Consider the following 20,167-nt stretch of genomic DNA (forward strand, 5'->3'; position numbering starts at 1 on the left):
TTTCCTGCTCACATAGAATTACAGACAAGACCTTTTTCTCTCATTGTTCATTCAAGTTACATAATGCACAGTTCATGCAAAAATCTTTTTTTATCCAACTTAATGTATTCTTTGCTAGTTATTAACTTTTAACTATTACCATTATTATGAATCCTTAAACCTTTCATATTAGCCTCTGTTTAATACTGTACCTTAGACAAATTTCTCTTTTGAAAAATGTTATCGCTTGACCATTTTTTAAAAAAATATATTTTTTCTCTTTAGTAATATGTATGGAATAACTATTACAGAGAAATAATAAATATATGTACTTTATTCTGTGGGTAAGATAGTGTGGTCTCATATAAAAATTTTATCACTATGAGTTTGGGATGGCTGATTTCCCCACCTTCCCTTATGTCCTGTATTGCAGAAAAATAATTTATAAATGTTTAGAGAGTTGTTAGCTCACAGCATTACATTTAAGAAAAATAGCTAGGTTATTTTTATAGTGTTTTTTATTGTCTTTTATTTGAAACACTTCCAGAAAATATATGAGAAACTGCAACCAAATCCCTACATTTTATCTCAGTTCTATATGAATTATTTCAAAAGTGCCTAAAGCTAAGATTCTTAAAAGGCATTAGAGAGTTAGACTCATAGTCTTTAAGGTCAGAATGGACCATCTTGATGATCTAATCTGAACTCCTGCACATAGCAGGCCATAGACCTCTAACCCCTTGCTGAGTTACAGAAGTCTTCAAATCATGGTTTAAAGACTTCAAGTTACAGAGAATTAACCATTTAAACTAGTTTAAACCTGCAAGTGACCCATGCTTCATGCTGCAGAGGAAAGTGTAAACCTTCCAGGGTCTGCCAATCTGACCCAGGGGAAAATTCCTTACCAACCTCAAATACAGCAATTGGTTAGACCTTGAGCATGTGGGCAAGACCTGCCAGGTAGACACCTGGGAAAGAATTCTCTGTAGTAACTCAGAGCTCTCCTCATCTAGTGTCCCATCTCCGGCTCCAGGGGAATTTTGCTACTGACAGTCACTGTTGGGCCACATGCCACTGTAGGCAGCCCCCTCATACCTTCCCCTCTATAAGTGTATCGAGCTCAGTCTTGAAGCCAGTTAGTTTTTTTGCCCTCACTGCTCCCCTAGAAGGCTGTTCCAGAACTTCACTTATCTGATGGTCAGAAACCGTCATGTAATTTTGAGTCTAAACTTGTGGGTGGCCATTTTGTTTTTGTGTCCACATTGGCACTTAACCTACATCACTCCTCTCTCTCCCTGATATTTTTCCCTCTGATGTATTTATAGAGAATGATCATGTCTCCCGTCAGCCTTTGCTTGGTTAGGCTAAACAAGTGATGCTCTCTGAGTCTTGCATCATAAAGTAGGTTTTCCATTCCCTGGATCATCCTAGTAGCCCTTCTTCGTACCTGTTCCAGTTTGAATTTTGGTGCCTCAATTTTGAGGGTCCTACTTGAGACCCCTAAAAGGGGCCTGATTTGCAGAAATTGTTGAGCACATGCTCTCTGAAAATCTGTCCCCTTCAAGGAGTCTTAAGTTGTGCACCTAAAAATGTAAGCACCTAAACTGACTAGTCACTTTTGAAACTCCTGGCATGTGACTTAGGCGCACAAGTCCCATTGATTCTTAAGCCACCTAGATGAGTTTGAAATGCCCCCCCACACACACACACACTTTCTCAGGTGTTTTTCGTTGTACAGTAGCTCTGAAATAGAGATCACCAATCGTTGTAAAGTGCAAAAGGCTCCACTTGCACTTCCCCATCTCCTTGTGTTCATGGGTCCCCGATGGACTGAAAGCAGGGGCGGCTCCAGACCCCAGCACGCCAAGCGCATGCTTGGGGCAGCACGCCACGGGGGGCGCTCTGCCGGTCGCCAGGAGGGCGGCAGGCGGCTCCGGTGTACCTCCCGCAAGTGTGCCTGAGGAGGGTTTGCTGGTCCCGTGCGGCTTCGGTGGAGCATCCGCAGGCACGTCTGCGGGAGGTCCACCAGAGCCACGGGACCAGCGACCAGCAGAGCGCCTCCTGCGGCATGCCGCCCTGCTTGGGGCGGCGAAATGTCTAGAATCAGAGGGGTAGCCGTGTTAGTCTGGATCTGTAAAAGCAACAAAGAATCCTGTGGCACCTTATAGACTAACAGACGTTTTGCAGCATGAGCTTTCGTGGGTGAATACCCACTTCTTCGGATGCAAGTGGTCACGAAGAAGTGGGTATTCACCCACGAAAGCTCATGCTGCAAAACGTCTGTTAGTCTATGAAATGTCTAGAGCCGCCCCTGACTGAAAGAACCAAAACAAGCTGAGTCAGGGCTTTAATTAACCTTCATGGTCTCCATGCAGAATTTTCACACAATATTTAAATAATTCCCCGAAGGCAGGATCTCTGAGCACCTCAACATCATAAAAATAACTACATAAAAAAGCAAAGAGTCTTGTTGCACCTTATAGACTAACAGACGTATTGGAGCATGAGCTTTCGTGGGTGAATACCCACTTCGTCGGATGCATGTAGTGGAAATATCCAGGGGCAGGTATAGATATGCAAGCAAGAAGCAGGCTAGAGATAACGAGATTAGTTCAATCTGGGAGGATGAGGCCTTCTTCTAGCAGCTGAGGTGTGAAAACCCAGGGAGGAGTTGCTTTTGTAGTTGGCTAGACATTCACAGACTAACATGGCTACCCCTCTGATACATAAAAAAAAAAGGAGAGAGAGAAAAAAATACTCTTCAGGCAACCTTTGATTCTCCCACCAAATCCTTCTCAGTTTCTGGTGATCTGTACTGCACAAATGTGTGTAAGGAGATGCTGTGTGTTTTAGCTCTCCAGTTGTATTTGCTACACTTCTAGGTGATTATACATTTCTAAATGGCACTGTTTTTCCATTAATATTTCAGAAAAAATATGATGAGAAAACAGCAGGCAGCAGATGAAGAATCTCCCCCTGGTAAGAAAACAATATATCGTATTTTGCTCTCCTTGTGCCATAGGGCTCATTTCAGATTTTCCTGTGTTCTAGATAAAAGAACATGCACACACACCAATAATTATACCAATAATAGCTCTGGTGGGGATTAGTCCTTCAAACCCCACACAGGGATTTTCCTGTGGTTACAAATTCATAACCCTCAGAACAAGCACATTCGTGAAATGTTTAGTCCCTCCCTTATACAGCGTTTAACTTTAATCTGGGAATGGGTAAATCATAGACAATGGTTCTCTCCTCAGGGAGTAGCTTCAAAAGGCTGGGTCTTTGCATAAACAGGGAAGGTATTTGCATTCACTTCCTCCTAGATACTTCCCAGGAATTCCACTTCACACATATTGTCCCCAAAGACCATTCTTGTCTGGCACATCGTTTGAAAGAGTCCTTTGAAGCTCAGAACACTTCCCTCCTAGAGAAGTTGCATACAATCTCACAATAATAGATCATCTTTGCATTTTTAAAGCAATGGACTCCAAAGCTACTTAAACTTAATTCAGTGAGGTTTGTGCAGGCAAATTCCCATATCTGTCACAACAGGAAACAAAGGGGGCAGAAAGGATATAGTTCAGGCTATGTCTAGTCATCTTATTTGCAGAGGAGAGCAGGAGCCCTTCACACACCCACTCATGCTGCTCCTTTAGCTCTGACTCAACTACTGTTAATTTGCCAGATTCAAGTTTTCAGCTCCTTGCCCAGCACCCACCTTCCCTTCCCCTACTGCAGGGCTAGTCCAGGAGCACATGCAGCAGGGTCTGTGTGCTCTTAGCTCCACCCTACTCTCCTCTACATCCTCACTCCAACAACAAACACATAGGACACAGGGAGAACCGAAACTGGAAACATGTATTATGGGCTGAGCAAGACTTTTCCTTCAATTCTTCAATCTGCGGGAGACCAGGGCTCCCATTTCAATGGGAGTTAAGTGACCTGTGGGGACCTTGGCCTTAAGATTGTGAGATTCTCTGATACTCCAGTGATGGGGCTTTCTGAGTACCTCAAGTAGACAGTGGCATTACATAGGGAATAACAGGAGGTGTGGAAGAATTGGCATTGGCAAAGTGAATGCAGTTCTGCATTCCAATGACACCCCTTGTTCTTCATGATCCAGAGATGCCTGACGGACACCCCAACAGCATAAATCCTGATTAAAATTCTGGCCTACAGTGTTTCAATGGGAAAGCAGTCAGATAATCCACTCCCTTAACAGCACCTTTTTGACCCAACTCTACTTGTTAAGGCTGAAGGACCAGAAATCTGGACATTTTATACTAGTGATGGAATTCTCTCATTTGTACACTTGAGGAATATGCATCACACCAAGTGAATGTTTTGTCTTTCTTTAATTAACACCTGTATTCTTATCACTCCTATTCTCTCCTCTTACCATGCGATCAGTTGCTCTGCTACAGTGATAGGCATGCTATCAAAATAAGAATTTTCATTTAAATAATTATATATAATTTCAATAATGTAACCAGACATTTAGGTGCCTTTAAATCCTAGTGGAACAAGCATAAGAACGAACTGAAGTTAAACACCTATCATTTAAAAGGCATTGTTGACTGTCAATCTGATGGGGTCAACCTGGAACCTCCCATGGCCATATACGCTATGTCTATGTGTTGAGCCCAGGAAACATACCCATGCACATTGATTGAGCTATTGCAGTACATATAATGTGTAGTCACAGTGACTTGAGTGGCGTGACCAGCTAGAAGCCCCAGGTAAGTACCTGTCTAAGATTCTAGGTTGTACGTGGGTGGCTACCCTCTTCTGCTGCTATGGCTACACACTATTTTTAGTGTGCTAATGCTATCGGAACTAGTGCAGGTGTGTCTCCTTGAGGTTAAATTTACCCTTCCAGCTTGAAGTGTAGACATATCCTAAAAGTGGGGGCTCAAGGAAAGCCCAGACACCTCAGTGGAGGGGAAGACGTGCTGTGTCAGGCAAGCCAAGGAACATGCCATGCTAACTCTATTCATGTTACTTACTCCACAGGGGCCTCCTAAAGCAAGAACTCTCAAGATCCTGATCCCTGATCCCCAAAGTTACAGAAGTGCCTGAGTCTCAGTTTTAAGGCCCACTGCGATCCACAGATCCTCCTAGGCACCTACATGTCTGCGTCTGGCCATTCACATGCTGCCTCACTCTAGGCATGTGAATGCCTGAGCCCAGCGCAATACACAAACTGGGACAAAACAGGCAGAGGAGCACGTTCTTACCTTCTTGCTGCAAGGCCCAGTCCAGGATACAGACTTGGAACATGCCTGCTAGATCAGGTCCCATTCAAAATCCAGAGGGTGCCTTCTAACTGTTAGCCCAGTAGTTAGAATGCTCACCCCGGCAGCAGGAGACCCAAGTTCACTTCCCTGCTTCTGCTTGACAGAGAGAGGATTTGAACAGGGGTCTCCTGCATGTCTCAGTATCATGCTTTAAGCACTAGAACACAGAATATTCTGGTATGAGCTCCCTCAGCCCCTCGGACTGAAGTTGTTGCACCGTGTATAGATACTTAGTCACAAGGCCAAAGAGAAGGAGAATGCTTGTATAGTCCTATGCTTAGGGCACCTACTAGGAGATGGGAGACCCAGGGTCCATTCCCCCTGCACCAATGAATATTTAATTACTAGATGAAAGCCTGTTGTGTTGCCTGGCTGTAATTCGTAAAGCCAGGTGAAGTAACAGTGACTGCTGGGAGAAAAGATATGGCAATAAACAGAGAAACTATGAATGCAAAACATGCACATTGTCAAATTGCAATGTATGCACATGTGACAGCTTTGACTCCTATGACCTCACTCAAACACACCCAGTTGTCTCTGAAATTACTTAGGATTATTGTCCATGTTTTCACACAATTTTGAACCAAGATCTGTTTCACCAGTCTCAGTGTAGTTCTGCACTTATACCATACTTACTGCTTTCATCATAGTCTGTCTTTGGACATTGTAATTGCCTCTAGCCCTCTGTTGAAAAGCCAAACTTTAATGCACACAAAAATGCAGGCCTCTTCCTGCTTGCTCAGTTGGAGATTCCATTTCCCTCTTCTCACTCCTAGCAGAGGGGAACTGTCAGCCATTCCTTAGTACTGTCCGGACCCAGCAGAAATACAACTCTCCCTCCTCCTGCTCTGGGGCATCTCACCGTGGGATCGAGCAGCAGCACTTCCCTGCTTCCTGCACCTGCTCCCCTTCCTCCAGCTGCCTGGGGGCTTCTCCTCTTCCCAGCTCCCAGCAGCACCACTTTGCCAATTCTCCCCTCTCCTGCCTCCCACTGCCCAAGGGCCTTCTCTTTGCTCTGGGCCATATATGCAGGTAAGGCTCAGTGAGTGACAGAGCAGGGCTCTATTTTCAGCCCTGAGACTCTCGCACACAGGCCTGCCAGCATGTCTGAAAACCACAGAATTAGAAGAGTTTTTGGTGTCATTGTGACAGCTTCTCCTGCGCATGCAAAGATGCTGTGATTCATGATCAGCTCCTGAGAGCTGGCCACGCTACCTTCTCTGGCTGCTCAGAAAGGATCCCCTTCTGCACCATCTTCCCACCCCCAGGCTGACAGTAAGAGGTGATGGTGGCCATTTTAAATAAGGGACAATTTATGAGTTGAAAATCACTGAGAACTTAGCTAGGGGGCAGTGTCACGCTGTAAACCCCAGTAATGATTGAACCTGGTGATACTCTGAACAAAAAGAGCCCTCAACCATGCTTGTAGTTGTTTCCACTGTGTCACACTGACTGTACAGACATTCTAGGCTTCAGAGCAACACACAGGCCTGGTCTACACTAGGGGGCGGTTCGAACTAAGGTACGCAAGTTCAGCTACGCGAATAGCGTAGCTGAACTCGAACTACCTCAGTTCGAACTACTCACCCATCCTGATGGCGCGGGATCGAAGTCCGCGGCTCCCCCGTTGACTCCACCACTGCCGTTCGCGGTGGTGGAGTTTCGGAGTCAACGGGAGTGCGTTCAGAGTTCAATATATCGCGTCTAGATAAGACACGATATATCGAACTCCGAGAAGTCGATCGCTACCCACCGACCCGGACGGGTAGTATGGACGTACCCACAGATAGAGTGACAAACCAGGAACCTTCTTCTATAGATTTATCCACAGTGGAACAGCTTCAACAGGAGAGACTGAGGAGCCTCACATCAGAGTATCCCATATAAGGAGGACAAATGTTCTTGAGGACAGGTTGGGTACAGCAGTCAGCTGGCATTAAACTAAGAACAGGATGGGAGGGTAAAAAGAGGAAAGATCTAAGCACTCAATCTGTACAAAAATCAGATGCTGAGAAAAAAAATTAATCAAGGAACCACAGGACAGGAAAACAGGAAATTCCTGAGTTGCCTGTACACCAATGCAAGTAGCTGGGGTAACAAAGAAGAGGAATTGGAATTGTTCATTTATGAGCATAAATGTGAGCTAGTTGGTTTTACTGAAACCTGGTGGGATGGTTCCCATGATTGGAATGTTAAAATCAATGGTTAGAACCTTTTTTAGGAACGATCAAATGCATAGGAGTTGACTTTTCCTCTGCCAGGTGGTTGCTCGACACCCCCACCCCTTTGGCCTACCTCTGCACCGCCTCTTCCAACCCCTGCACTACCCTTACCCCGCCCCCATTCCACCCCTTCTGCAAAGTCCCCGTCTTTTCCCATCCCAGCCCCACCACTTTCCCCCAAGTCCCCGACCCTACTCTTCTTTGCCTCCTCCCCTGAGCACATCGCATCCCCACTCCTCCTCCCTCCCAGAAAGTTCTAAGCACCACCAAACAACTGTTAGGGGGCTGGCAGGCGGGAAGTGCTGGGAGGGTGGGGAGAGGAGCGGGGATGCAGCATGCTTGAGGGGAGGTGGTGGAAGGGAAGAGGCAAGGGTGGGGTCAGCTTACCTGCCGGTGGGGCTGGAGCACCCACAGAGTAGGCGCCTATGATCAAATGGGCACAAATGGTGAAGGAGTTGCATTCCATATAAAAAATGGCATTACTTATTTCCGAGTCACTAATAACTTGGAAGAAAATGGTCTTGAATGCTTATGGATCAATGTCCTAAGAGATAAACCACGAGATGAGGCATTAGTTGGTGTCTGCTACAGATCACCAAATTACAGTAGGGAAAGGTGTGTGATCATGGAGGATTTCAATTTGAGTGACAAATGCTGGAGGTCCCATGCTGCCAATATTGAAACATCCTTGGCATTTTTAAGTATTATAGATGACAATTTCCTAACTCAAAAAGTGTTGTAGCCAACAGACAGGAGTTCTATATTAGACCTCATCTTGACAGATAAAGAGGAACTGGTCACAGAAATAAAATGTAATGGTAGCTTAGGTACAAGTGATCATGACTTGACCACATTTATAATATGAAAACAGAATAAAGTCTAGAGCAGTGATAGTTAGGTATATATATCTTGGGAGGAAATTTCACAACAGCTACTAAAGTCAGACATGTTTAAATCAGCAGGTCCAGATAATTTAGATCAAATAGTTTTTAAAAAGCTGTCTGAGGAGCTTGCTGGACTGTTAATATTGATTTTTTTGGCAGTCTTGGACCACTGAGGAAGATCCAAACCACAGGAAGAAAGATATGATTGTGTCAATATTGTAAAAGGATAAATAGGATGACCTGTGTAATTAAAGGCCTGTCAGTCTGACATTGATCTTCGGCAAGATAATAGAGTGGCTGATATGGGAATTGATTAGTAAAGAATTAAAGGAGGGTATTATAATTAATGCCAATTGACATGAGTTTATGGAAAAAGAGATCCTGCCAAACTAGCTTGATATATTTTTTGATGAGATTGTAGGTTTGGTTGATAAGGGTAATAATGTTGATGTAATATATTTAGACTTCTGTAAGGCATTTGACATGGTGCTACATGACATTTTGATTTAAAATCTTGAAGATATAAATTAACATGGCAGACATTAAATGGATTAAAAGCTGTCTAACTGGTAGGTCTCAAAATGTAACTGTAAATGGGGAAGAATCATTGAATGAGTGTATTTTTAGCAGGGTTTCACAGGGATCCATACTTAAACCTATGCTATTTAATATTTTTATGAAGAACCTTGAAGAAAACATAAAAAATTGCAGATGATGCAATCATTGGGGGTGTGGTAACTAATGAAGAGGACAGGTCATTGATACAAAGCAATCTAGTTTTGTGGTAAGCTGGGCAGAAGAAAACAACATGTGTTTTATTATGGCTAAATGTAAATGTGTCCATCTAGGAACAAAGCATGGAGGCCACACTTACAGGATGGGGGATTCTATCCTGGGAAGCAGTGACTCTGAAAAAGATTTGGGAATCGCGGTGGCAAATCAGCTGAACATGAGCTCTCACTGTGATGCTGTGGCCCAAAGGGCTGTTCGGATGCATAAACAGTGGAATCTCAAGTAAGAATAAAGAGGTTATTTTACCTCTGTATTTGGCACTGGCACGGCCACTGCTAGAATACAGTGTCCAGTTCCAGTGTCTGCAACTCAAGAAGTATGGTGATAAATTGGAGAAGGTTCAGAAAAGAGCTAGGAGAATGATTAAAGGATTAGAAAACCTGCCTTATAGTGATAAATGCAAGGAACATTTTTCTAAAAGATCTGCCCTAGGAAATGTTTCGGAGACCTCTAAGGCCTGTGTTATTCAGAGGTCAAAGTCCCTTCTGGCCTTAGAATCTATAACCCAGTGATTAGGGCGCTCTCCTGAAAGGTGGGAGACCTTGTTCAAATCTTTTTTATCCATCAAGCACAGGGGAGAATTGAACCTGGGTCTCTCAGATGAGTGTCCCAACAACTACTTGTAAAATTATTTGGTGGGCACTATTATGTGTGGAGCAAGGCAGGAGCCTAGTTCATGTGCACAAGAAATGACTTAGGTGCTTAAGCTGCCTGACCCCAGGAGAGGGGTTTCTGGCTGTGGGTCGCAAGTAGGGACAGGCCCCTCCCTGCACCCAGACTTAGGTGCCAAACTCTGAGAGAGGTGGGCCTTAGCAGACACCACTCTTGTAGGCATCTCCCCTGGCTAGCTTGGGCAGCTTCTCACCTACCATGCTGGCTTTTGTGGATCCCATTCTAAGGTGCTTATCTCTTCCCATGGATTGTAATGGTAGCCTGGATGCCTAGCTCAGGGTTTCTGGATCCCACTGTTGTTACAGGAATTTTCCAGGCACCTAAAATTAGGCCTTGCAACACTCAGTGATGCAACACCCAGTGACACAATGGCTGAGTCCCTTTGTGGACCCACCTGCTGCATCCACAGAGTGTGAGGTACTTTGCCCTCAGCATTCTCCATAGTCTGCACTCTGTTAGATCTTTCTACCAGAAGCTGGGGGGAGGTGCACCACACACATGCTCCTCGTCTCTAATGTCTCAGCTAGACATGGACTGGAGCAACTTAGCTCAACCTAGGAGTGTGTGAGTGGATACAGCATCTCACTCCAACTTCGTATTAAATTCCTGTGTCCCTAGGAGATTCAGGCATCCACTTGGCGCATAAGAGGGCCCCTGAAATTGGGAGGCTTATGAGAAAAATGGGAGACTTAACAGGTGTGGACTCAATCCCCATCCAGAGTAGGGCTACTAGGATGATCAGAGGAATGGAAAGTCTATCTTATGAAAGGAGACTCAAAGAACTTGGCCTGTTTAGCCTAACCAAAAGAAGGCTCAGGGTAGAGGGGATTGTTTTCTGTAAATACATCAGAGAGAGAGAAACACCAGGGAGGGAGAGGAGTTACTTAAGTGCCAAAGCTGACACAATAATAAATAGTTATAAACTGACCATCAATGAAGGAAATGAATTCCACACTGTGTAGAGTCAAGCACAGGAGTTTATTATGAACAGCGCTGGCAGAGTGTCACTTTGCTTATTAGGCTCAGAGACACTGCAGAACAATTAATTACAATAGGTTATATATGGTGTTCATTGGGCAGAGAGGAGAAACGGATATGGTTTTCCCATGCCCCCGGATAGGTTCTAGCAGCAAGACAAGATAAGCACAATAAGCCAATGGACTAAAAGATTACATAATGGCTCCGCCCATGGCCCAAATTCATGTATTGCTATCACACAGGTAATTACCCCCAAACTATGTCTATTAAAGCGTATAGTTTAAATCCTAATTTTGGGGTCCAGGGGAACGAGGTAGCAGCTCTCTCGGTTGACCCATAGGTGCATTCCTAGAGATTTAAAGCAAGAAGGCAGTAATTAGTACTTAACAATAACAATTGTTTATAAATTTATCCTTGAATTTCTGTAGGCTAGGATTAGCATTCATCTGGGAGGGAAGGATGTCATAACTCATGTCAATCATATTAGGCCTCTCCCCAAACTCTGTTTGGGATCTGAGAGGTATTGTACCACTATCTCCTCCCTGCATTAGGGAGTTAACTTTGAAACCTTTCTCAAGACTTCATGTGTCTATAACTCGCAATAAGGACACCCTATTACATTCATTGTTATGCTGACTCTGCTCACTGACTTGAAACACACAAGATTATCTGTTTACCCAGACTTTCTCTTAGCCATGTATTGTTCTCTTTTAGCTAGCTCTTGTGCCCAGGCCAAGACCTGGACTCTGGGCCTATATGAAAAGTTTTTAACAGCAAATGGATTTTGGCCCTTCAATCAACTAGTTTAGGCTTGAAATTAGATGAAGGTTTCTGACCAACAGAGTGAAGTTCTGGAACAGCTCTCCAAGGGGAGCAGTTTGTGGAGTAGGGGAAACCTAGCTGGCTTTGAGATTGAACTTGGTAAATTTATGGAGGGGATGGTCTAATGAGACTGCCTACAATGGCACGTGGCCCATCTGTGACTGATAGTAGCAAATATCCCCAATGGCCGGAGATGGGGCAGTAGATGGGGAAAGCTCTGAGTTACTACAGAGAATTCTTTCCCGGTTGTCTGGCCAGTGGGTCTTGCTGACATGTTCAGGGGCCATCTGATCGCCATATTTGGGCTCAGGAAGGAACTTTCCCCTGGATCAGATTGGCAGAGACCCTGGTGGGTTTTTATCCTTCCTCTGCAGCATGGGGCCTGGGTCACTTGCAGTTTTAAACTGGAGAGTGGATGATGAGGTCTGTTGCCTGCAATATGTAGGAAGTCAGATTAAATGATCATGATGATTCCTTCTGGCCTTAAAGTCTGCGAGTCTAATACAGGAATATCATCCTCAGAGAGGTTCCCCTTCTTTTCTTTTCCTTCTGCTCTTGTGCTGGCCAGACAAGACCTGGTTGGAATGTTTCAAAAATTTAAAATTCAAAAACAAATTGAATTTTCTCCCCTTTCTTTCCATCCTTACCCTGAGGTTGCTACTCAGCACTTCCAGCACCTGGTGCATCAAGCTGTGTCACTGAACACATCTCTGGAAACAACCCTCTTCGGGTTTGTAAAGGTGTGTGACCAGGGCTCGACCCTCCCTAAGGGGTGGAGGGGAGCCACACTGACTCACTACACACCGTCTGGTCCGGGCAGATCCCCGGTGTTCCTGGGTGACAAACACAAAATCCCAGGGTGCGGGCCCTCTGGCTCGGGGCTGCGCAACAATACAGAGACAAAGGGCTCAGACCCCTTTTGGCTCAGGTCTGAGCAAAGCACCAAGTTCCGGGAGCTCAGACCCTCTGGTTCAGGGCTGAGCAGCAGTACAGTTTAAAGGGGCCCAGCCCTAGGTTCAGGCGGGGCACCAACACAGAGTCACAAGGCTCAGGCCCTTTTGGCTCAGGGCTGAGCAAAGCACAAGGTTCAAGGAGCTCAGACCCTCTGGTGCAGGGCTGAGCAGCGGCAAAGTCTAAAGGGGCCCAAGCTCGGGCTTACACCGGAGCGGTGGGTGAGGGGGGAGACTGCCACCCATGAGTGGGGTGGCAGAGGGGACGCAGGCCCACCCACTCCACCGCATCCCAGCCCAGGGCCCTAGCAGCGGCTATCGCCGCTGACGGTCAGTGGGGTCCTGACCGCAACACACTGACATAGGCTCGTGCGTGTCTGCAGCCTGACTGGGGTCGGCTACCCCCGGGCTTCTTCCGGTCTCCCCCTCAGGGTCTACCTGGTCCGTGGCGTCGGTCCCCGGCCAGTCCACCAGCATGGGTTCCTCTCGGCCAGGGCTTGGTGGCACGTCCGGCAGTTCCTCAGGGAAGTCTGGCCAGGCGTGCTCCAGCAGCTCCTCTGGGTAGCAGCAGGGGCGAGGAGGCTCCAGTGGCTCCTCCGGATAGAAGGCACGGGGAAGCTCCGGGGGCTTCTCTGGGTAGTGGGCACGGGGGAGCTCCGGGAGTTCTTCCAAGTAACAGATGCAGGGAAGCTCCAGCCAGTCTGGGCGGCTGCCCTGGGTCCCTGAGGTTTCCCAGTCGCGAGCTCCCTGCGGCACGTTTGTTTCCTGCAGAGGCTGGCCCCCGACTGGGGGCTGGCTGCCAGCTTTTATCCTTCCGGGTCGCCACCTGACCCTTGGAGGGGCGGGCTCAACACTCCTTGGCCCCGCCCCCTCAGGCTTCTGGCTAGGTGCTCCCTCTGCTGGGCAGAAGGGGAGCCACACCGACTCACTACAGGGTTCTAAGCAGTTCCCTGAGCATGAAGACATCATTAACATATGACTATTTCCTTATTCTAATGAAATGCTAATGAGTGGCTGTGCACAGTTGTGGGCCTGGGTCACTTGTATATCCTCTTTTGAAAATTGTCCCTCCCCTTCATTGTTCTGGCCTGCGTCACGCCTTCCAGCCACAGACCCCTGGCCCTTTCAGAACCAGGTGAGGAGCATGAGTCATGATTGTATGAGCCTAACTGCTCTCTAGAGTCTTTTATCTTCCCTCTAGTCAGTCAATGCTGGTTTCCTTTACAATACTTCCAAAGTAAGCCCTGGTCTACATTACAGAGTTAAGTTGATGCAAGGCATCTTATGTTGACTAATTCTGTAAATGTCTACACTAATATTTCACTCTCACTGATGGAAACTCTCCCACTACACGATTTAGTAACTCTGCCTCCGCAAGCGGCATACAGTCAACATCAACATAGGTTGATGCAGTCTCAGTGTAGACACTGCATTGCTCACATTGAGTGTTGGTGGCTTTCAGAAGCCATCCCACAATGCCCCACACTGACAGTTCAATTGGTGCAAGCACTCTTGGTGAGGACGTGAATCGTCAACACAAGGAGCTAAGTATAGACACACACAAGAGATCTAATTACTATAGCCTCTTATGCCAATGCAAGTTAGGTCAACATAATTTTGTAGTGTAGACATGCCCTAAAATTGTAGTCTGCACATGGATTTTAGAGCACTTTAAAATATGTTCTTAAACCAGAAGTGTTCAGATTCAAGGACCACAGCATGTCAGCTTGAGCCATCAAGCTACAGTGACTACAGACTGCTTGAGCCCCATTGCTGCCACACATGCACACTCTCTCTAGAGCATCAGTTTGAGTCAACCCATACTGGAGTTCTAATCTTTAGCTGCAATAACTGTTTCCATATTCCTTCCCCAAAGGACACCTGGATGGGTCCAGTAGCCAAGATCAATCCTGAATGGGTTATATCTGTTTAGGGAGGGTCAGCATCACAGTTGGACCCTCAGCTACAGGCAAAACAAATCTTAGAAGAATCAAAAAATGTTGATGTCACATGATATTTTTAGGGGGGCTTACGCTCAGGAACCCCTGGCTCAAATTACCCCAAATGTAGATCACTGATCCTGCCCTAGATCCCCAAAGGGAACTGCAAATGTTGAGACAATCCCAGTGGGTTTTAGAGGATTTAGAAAAGTCATTCTTTAAACAATAAGTGACTCACAGCATTAACTATAGCAGTACAGCCACTCCATTACAGGGGTGACGGTACTGAGTCACAGGCAGGGTAGGCGGTTTAACCCAGGCCACACAGCAAAGCAGTGGAGGGAAAATTGCACCCCAGAAATCCCTGTCTTTGCTGGGGGTTTTGTCCCTGTCAAAACATCAATCTGCCCCCCTCCCCCATTGCTGAACTTTATCACCTCTGAAGTGACATTACCATTTTTGTTCTGAACAGATTCGTGTTACCACAGCCAATATGGGGAATCAGAACTTAGAATCATCCTTGTAGGCAAAACAGGAGCTGGGAAAAGTGCAACAGGAAACACCATCCTTGGTGAGAGAGTGTTTGCATCCATACTGGGAGCACAGACAGTAACTAAGATTTGTAAAGCTGGCAGTACGATCTGGAATGGGAAGACGATTCGAGTGGTTGATACTCCTGCAATTTTTGATCCAAAGATCTGTGGTACAGACACGTATGAAGAGATTGGTCGCTGTATTGCACTCTCTGTCCCAGGCCCCCACGCTCTGGTGCTGGTGACCCAGCTGGGCCGTTACACTGAAGAAGACAAGGAAGCAGTGAGGAGAGCACAGGAGATTTTTGGAGTTGAAGCCATGAGGTACATGATTGTCTTGTTCACCCGGAAAGAAGATTTAGGGGATGGTTCACTGAGTGACTATGTGAGACACTCAGATAGCAGAGATCTCCAGACGCTGATTCAAAAGTGTGGGGACCGATACTGTGCTTTCAATAACAAAGCAACTGGAGCAGAACAGAAAGAGCAGGTTAATAAGCTGATAGAAATAGCTGAGAGAATGGTGTGGGAGAACGGAAACTCATATTATACTAGTGAATTATATTTCAAGGCAGAGGTGATGTTCAGTGATGTTAATGGAAACTTTGGAGAAAAAGTGAAACAGCACATAAAAAAACAAAAAGACATAGCAGAAGCTGAGCATCGTTGGGTATTAAACAGAATTACGAAAGCATGTTGTTGTATAATTACAATTTATCTATGGAGACCTGTGATATTTGTGATATATGCTATATGTAGGAGAGGATGGAGGTGCATTCTTTCATTGTATAATTACTGGTTTCGTTAATGATGATAACTCCGTTTCCTATTTGTTTTCCTCTTGGAGTTGAAATGTAGTTTATTAATAATCATGGACAGATTTTCTCTTCATTCTAATCCTACAGCCTCCTATGTTCTATAGCTCAGCTTCTTACCACTAGTACAGCAAAAGACAAACATGAAAATTACAATTAGATGAAGTCATTTAGATTTGTTTTACATTAACTTCATACAAGAGATTCCATTAAGGACTGTATATGGATTGTCAAATCTGTACTTTTTTATGGAAAACCAAAAAGTGGCAGTATAATAAACATGGCAGCATTTCCATTAAAATCTCATTGTATCAAATTTTGGTCATTTCAAACAACACCTAATTTATAGCAATGAATAGTCAGCAGGCCCAGTGTCGATTTAAACTCTCCCCTCACACCAGACTCTCTTCCCAGTAGAGCCCTCTCCTACAACTGCTTCTGTCTTTTAGAATATGAACTTTGCAGGGTGTGCAGAAAGTCAGCAGTGTCAGACTGTTTCGGACCAGTGTGTGGAAGGCAACATTCCAAAGGTAAGAGCCCCTCGCAGAGAATGCTCTGCTGTCATGGGGGTGGGAGTATTTATTCACTGACACCAGGAATCAAAATTTGAGTGCCAGCAAGTGTTTCAGCATGGCTTTGATTTCACGGTGTAAAACCATATGTAGTATATTCATTGTCATGCATATACTCAGGGGACTAAAGGGTAAACACTAGCAGACTGATTCAGAAGGAGGGAGACTTTCTCATCACCCTGCAATATGTCTGGGCAAGTAGAAGGATGGATGAGGCAAAGCACGAGTGCCAACAGCACCACCAGCATTTCCACAGTTCTCCATAGGAAACCCAACATTGTTATGATCCAGAAGACCCCTGCTTTGTGCATGTAAGAAATAACACTCTATACACACCAAAGTCCTGTTACTGCACAGTCACTTTAAAAGATGCTGATCCAAAACCTGATGCCTGCTACCCTACACAGCCACAGGTACTGAATCAATTTTAAAATATGCAAACTGACTGGGCTAGAGTTTTGCTGACTAGTGAAGGACGCAGTATAATTTGCTGTCAGGAGCTTCACTATAACATGCCAATTCAGGGGGAAACTTCAATAAGACCCTTGTCTGAAGACCTCCTATGTTGCTCGTTTCATTGATGACTCATGGCCATAGCCTAAGGATGATTGGGTGGGTAAGAGAATGAGGTAGAAGTGTGGGAAGGAAGGAACATGGTTGGTAGCATGGCTGCTGAGGAGACAAGGGAGTGGTATTGTTGGGGGGAGGACACCTTGCCACGTTGGGTGTCAGGAGACATTAGGTCAAGTAGTCTGAGTTTGTTTTATTGGAGAGCTGGATGGATCACAGAGATGTACAACTTGTGACTTGTTGGCGGCTGCATGTGCAAAAGAGATTGAGGTTCAAGTGAGGATTTGGAGGGAGAACCATGAAGCACTGTGGGAAGTTGTTAACAAGTTCATGTTTCTCCTTTGAGAATGCTGCTGAACACCAGTTAACTACTCTGTTCAGTCCAAAATTTCCAAAAAGATCACAACAAAAACTTGAATCTGCTCATGAACGTACATCATTTCACAGAATCATAAAATTGAAGGACTGGAAGGGACATCAAGAGGATGTGGAAAAAGCTAATGTACTCAATTTATTTTATTTTATTTTTTTGCCTCTGTCTTCATGAACAAGGTCAGCTCCCAGACTACCGCACTGTGCAGCACAGGCGTGGGGAGGAAGTGATCAACGCTCTGTGGAGAAAGAAGTGGTTCAGGACTATTTAGAAATGCTGGACGAGCAGTAGTCCATGGGGCCAGATGCACTGCATCCAAAGATACTAAATAAGTTGGCGGATGTGATTGCAGAGCCATTGGCCATTATCTTTGAAAACTCATGGTGATTGGGAGAGGTCCCAGATGACTGGAAAAAGGCTAATGTAGTGCCCATCTTTAAAAAAGGGGAAAAGGAAGATCCAGGGAACTACAGGCCAGTCAGCTTCATCTCAGTCTCTGGAAAAATCATGGAATCAATTCTAAAGCACTTAGAGGAGAGGAAAGTGATCAGGAACAGTCAGCATGGATTCACCAAGGGCAAGTCATGCCTGACTAACCTAATTGCCTTCTATGACGAGATGACTGGCTCTGTGGATGAGGGGAAAGCAGTGGACATGTTATTCCTTGACTTTAGCAAAGCTTTTGATTCGGTCTCCCACAGTATTCTTGCCAGCAAGTTAAAGAAATATGGGATGGATGAATGGACTATAAGGTGGATAGAAAGCTGGCTAGATCGTTGGGCTCAACGGGTAGTGATCAATGGCTCCATGTCTAGTTGGCAGCCGGTATCAAGTGGAGTGCCCCAGGGATCAGTCATGGGGCTGATTTTGTTCAATATCTCCATTAATGATCTGGAGGATGGCCTGGACTGCACCCTCAGCAAGTTTGCAGATGACACTAAACTGGGAGGGATGGTAGATATGCTGGAGGATCGGGATAGGATACAGAGGGACCTAGACAAATTAGAGGATTGGGCCAAAATAAATCTGATGAGGTTCAACAACGACAAGTGCAGAATCCTGCACGCACTTAAGATGGAAGAATCCCATGCTACAGACTAGGGACCAAGTGGCTAGGCAGCAGTTCTGCAGAAAAGAATTTAGGGGTTACAGTGGATGAGAATCTGGATATGAATCAACAGTGTGCCCTTGTTGCCAAGAAGGCTAACTTCATTTTGGGCTGTATAAGTAGGGACATTGCCAGCAGATCAAGGGATTTGATCATTGCCCTCTATTCGGCATTGGTGATGCCTCATCTGGAGTTCTGTGTACAGTTTTGGGCTCCACACTACAAGAAGGATGTGGAAAAATTGGAAAGAGTCCAGCGAAGAGCATCAAAAATGATTAGGGGGCTGGAGCACATGACCTACGAGGAGAGGCTGAGTGAACTAGGATTGTTTAGTCTGCAGAAGAAAAGAATGAGGGGGGATTTGATAGCTGTTTTCAACTACCTCAAGAGGGGTTCCAAAGAGGGTGGATCTCGACTGTTCTCAGTGGTACCAAATGACAGAACAAGGAGTAATAGTCTCAAATTGCACAGGGATAGGTTTAGGTTGGATAGTAGGAAAAACATTTTCACTAGGAAGGTGGTGAAGAAATGGAATGGGTTCCCTAGGGAGGTGGTGGAATCTCCATCCTTAGAGGTTTTTAAGGTCAGGCTTGACAAAGCCCTGACTGGGATGATTTAGTTGGGGATTGGTCCTGCTTTGAGCAGGGGGTTGGACTAGATACCTCCTGAGGTCTCTTCCAACCCTGAGATTCTATGATTCTAGTCTAGTCCTGTGTATTCAAGACATAACTAAATATTATGTAGATCATCCCTGGCAGGTGTTTGTCTAAGCTGCTCTTAAAAATCTCCAATAATAGAGATTACATAACCTCCCTAGGCAATTTATTCCAATGCTTAGCTATCCTGAAGTTTTTTCTAATGTCCAACCCAAACCTCTCTTGCTGCAACTTAAGCCCACTGTGTGTTGTCCTATCCTCAGAGGTTAAGAATAACAATTTGTCTCCCTCCTTCTCGTAACAACCTTTTATGTAATTGAAAATTGTTATTTTGTCCTCCCCTCGGTGTTCTCTTTTCCTGACTAAACAAACAATTTTTTTTCAATCTTCCCTCATACGTCATGTTTTCTAGATCTTTAATCATTTTTGTTGCTCTTCTCTGGACTTTCTCCAATTTGTCCACAAATTTCTTATGTCCGTATTGAATTTCATCCTATTTCCTTCAAACCATTTATCCAGTTTTTCAAGATCATTTTGAATGTTAACTCCATCCTGGACAGTACTTACAACATCGCCCAGCTTGATATCATCCACAAACTTTATAAGCATAATATCTACGCCTTTAATTGAATAATTGATGAAGATATTGAACAGAACCAGAACCAGAATTGATCCTTGTGGGACTGCACACAATATGCCCTTCCAGCTTCACTGTGAACCACTGATAAGTACTCTCTGGGAATGGTTTTCCAACCAGTTATGCACCCACCTGATATTTCCCTAGCTTGTTTATGAGACAGTCATACAAGAGAATATCAAAAGCCTTATTACGTCAAGATATACCACATCTACTGCTTTCCCCCATCCACAAGGCTTGTTACCCTGTCAAACAAAGCTATTAAGTTGGTGTGACTGGGTCTATGCCCTGAGCCCCAGGACAACACGACCTAATGGCCAGAGTCCCTAGAGTTGCCCCTAGTTGCAGGGCAGCAAGGTCTAAT

General features: G+C 45.2%; 1 protein-coding gene across 1 annotated transcript; it reads left to right on the plus strand.

The window, feature by feature from the left end:
• The first annotated feature begins 14,074 nt into the window (after positions 1–14,074).
• LOC120393775 (GTPase IMAP family member 3-like) lies at positions 14,075–19,796 on the plus strand. Its single transcript, XM_039518270.1, has 4 exons — positions 14,075–14,114; positions 15,012–15,742; positions 16,337–16,417; positions 19,686–19,796. The coding sequence occupies exons 1-4, from the start codon at positions 14,075–14,077 to the stop codon at positions 19,794–19,796; spliced, it is 963 nt and encodes a 320-aa protein (XP_039374204.1).
• Positions 19,797–20,167: the final 371 nt, after the last annotated feature.

This window comes from Mauremys reevesii, unplaced genomic scaffold (genome assembly GCF_016161935.1).
Source record: "Mauremys reevesii isolate NIE-2019 unplaced genomic scaffold, ASM1616193v1 Contig3, whole genome shotgun sequence".
NCBI classification, from domain to species: domain Eukaryota; kingdom Metazoa; phylum Chordata; order Testudines; family Geoemydidae; genus Mauremys; species Mauremys reevesii.

Coding starts and splice junctions, on each gene's coding strand:
- LOC120393775 (XM_039518270.1), top strand. CDS start 14,075: ATGCCCCACACTGACAGTTCAATTGGTGCAAGCACTCTTG. Junction 15,743..16,336: donor CAGAAGCTGAGCATCGTTGG/GTATTAAACAGA, acceptor TCTGTCTTTTAG/AATATGAACTTTGCAGGGTG. Junction 16,418..19,685: donor TGGAAGGCAACATTCCAAAG/GTAAGAGCCCCT, acceptor CCATTTATCCAG/TTTTTCAAGATCATTTTGAA.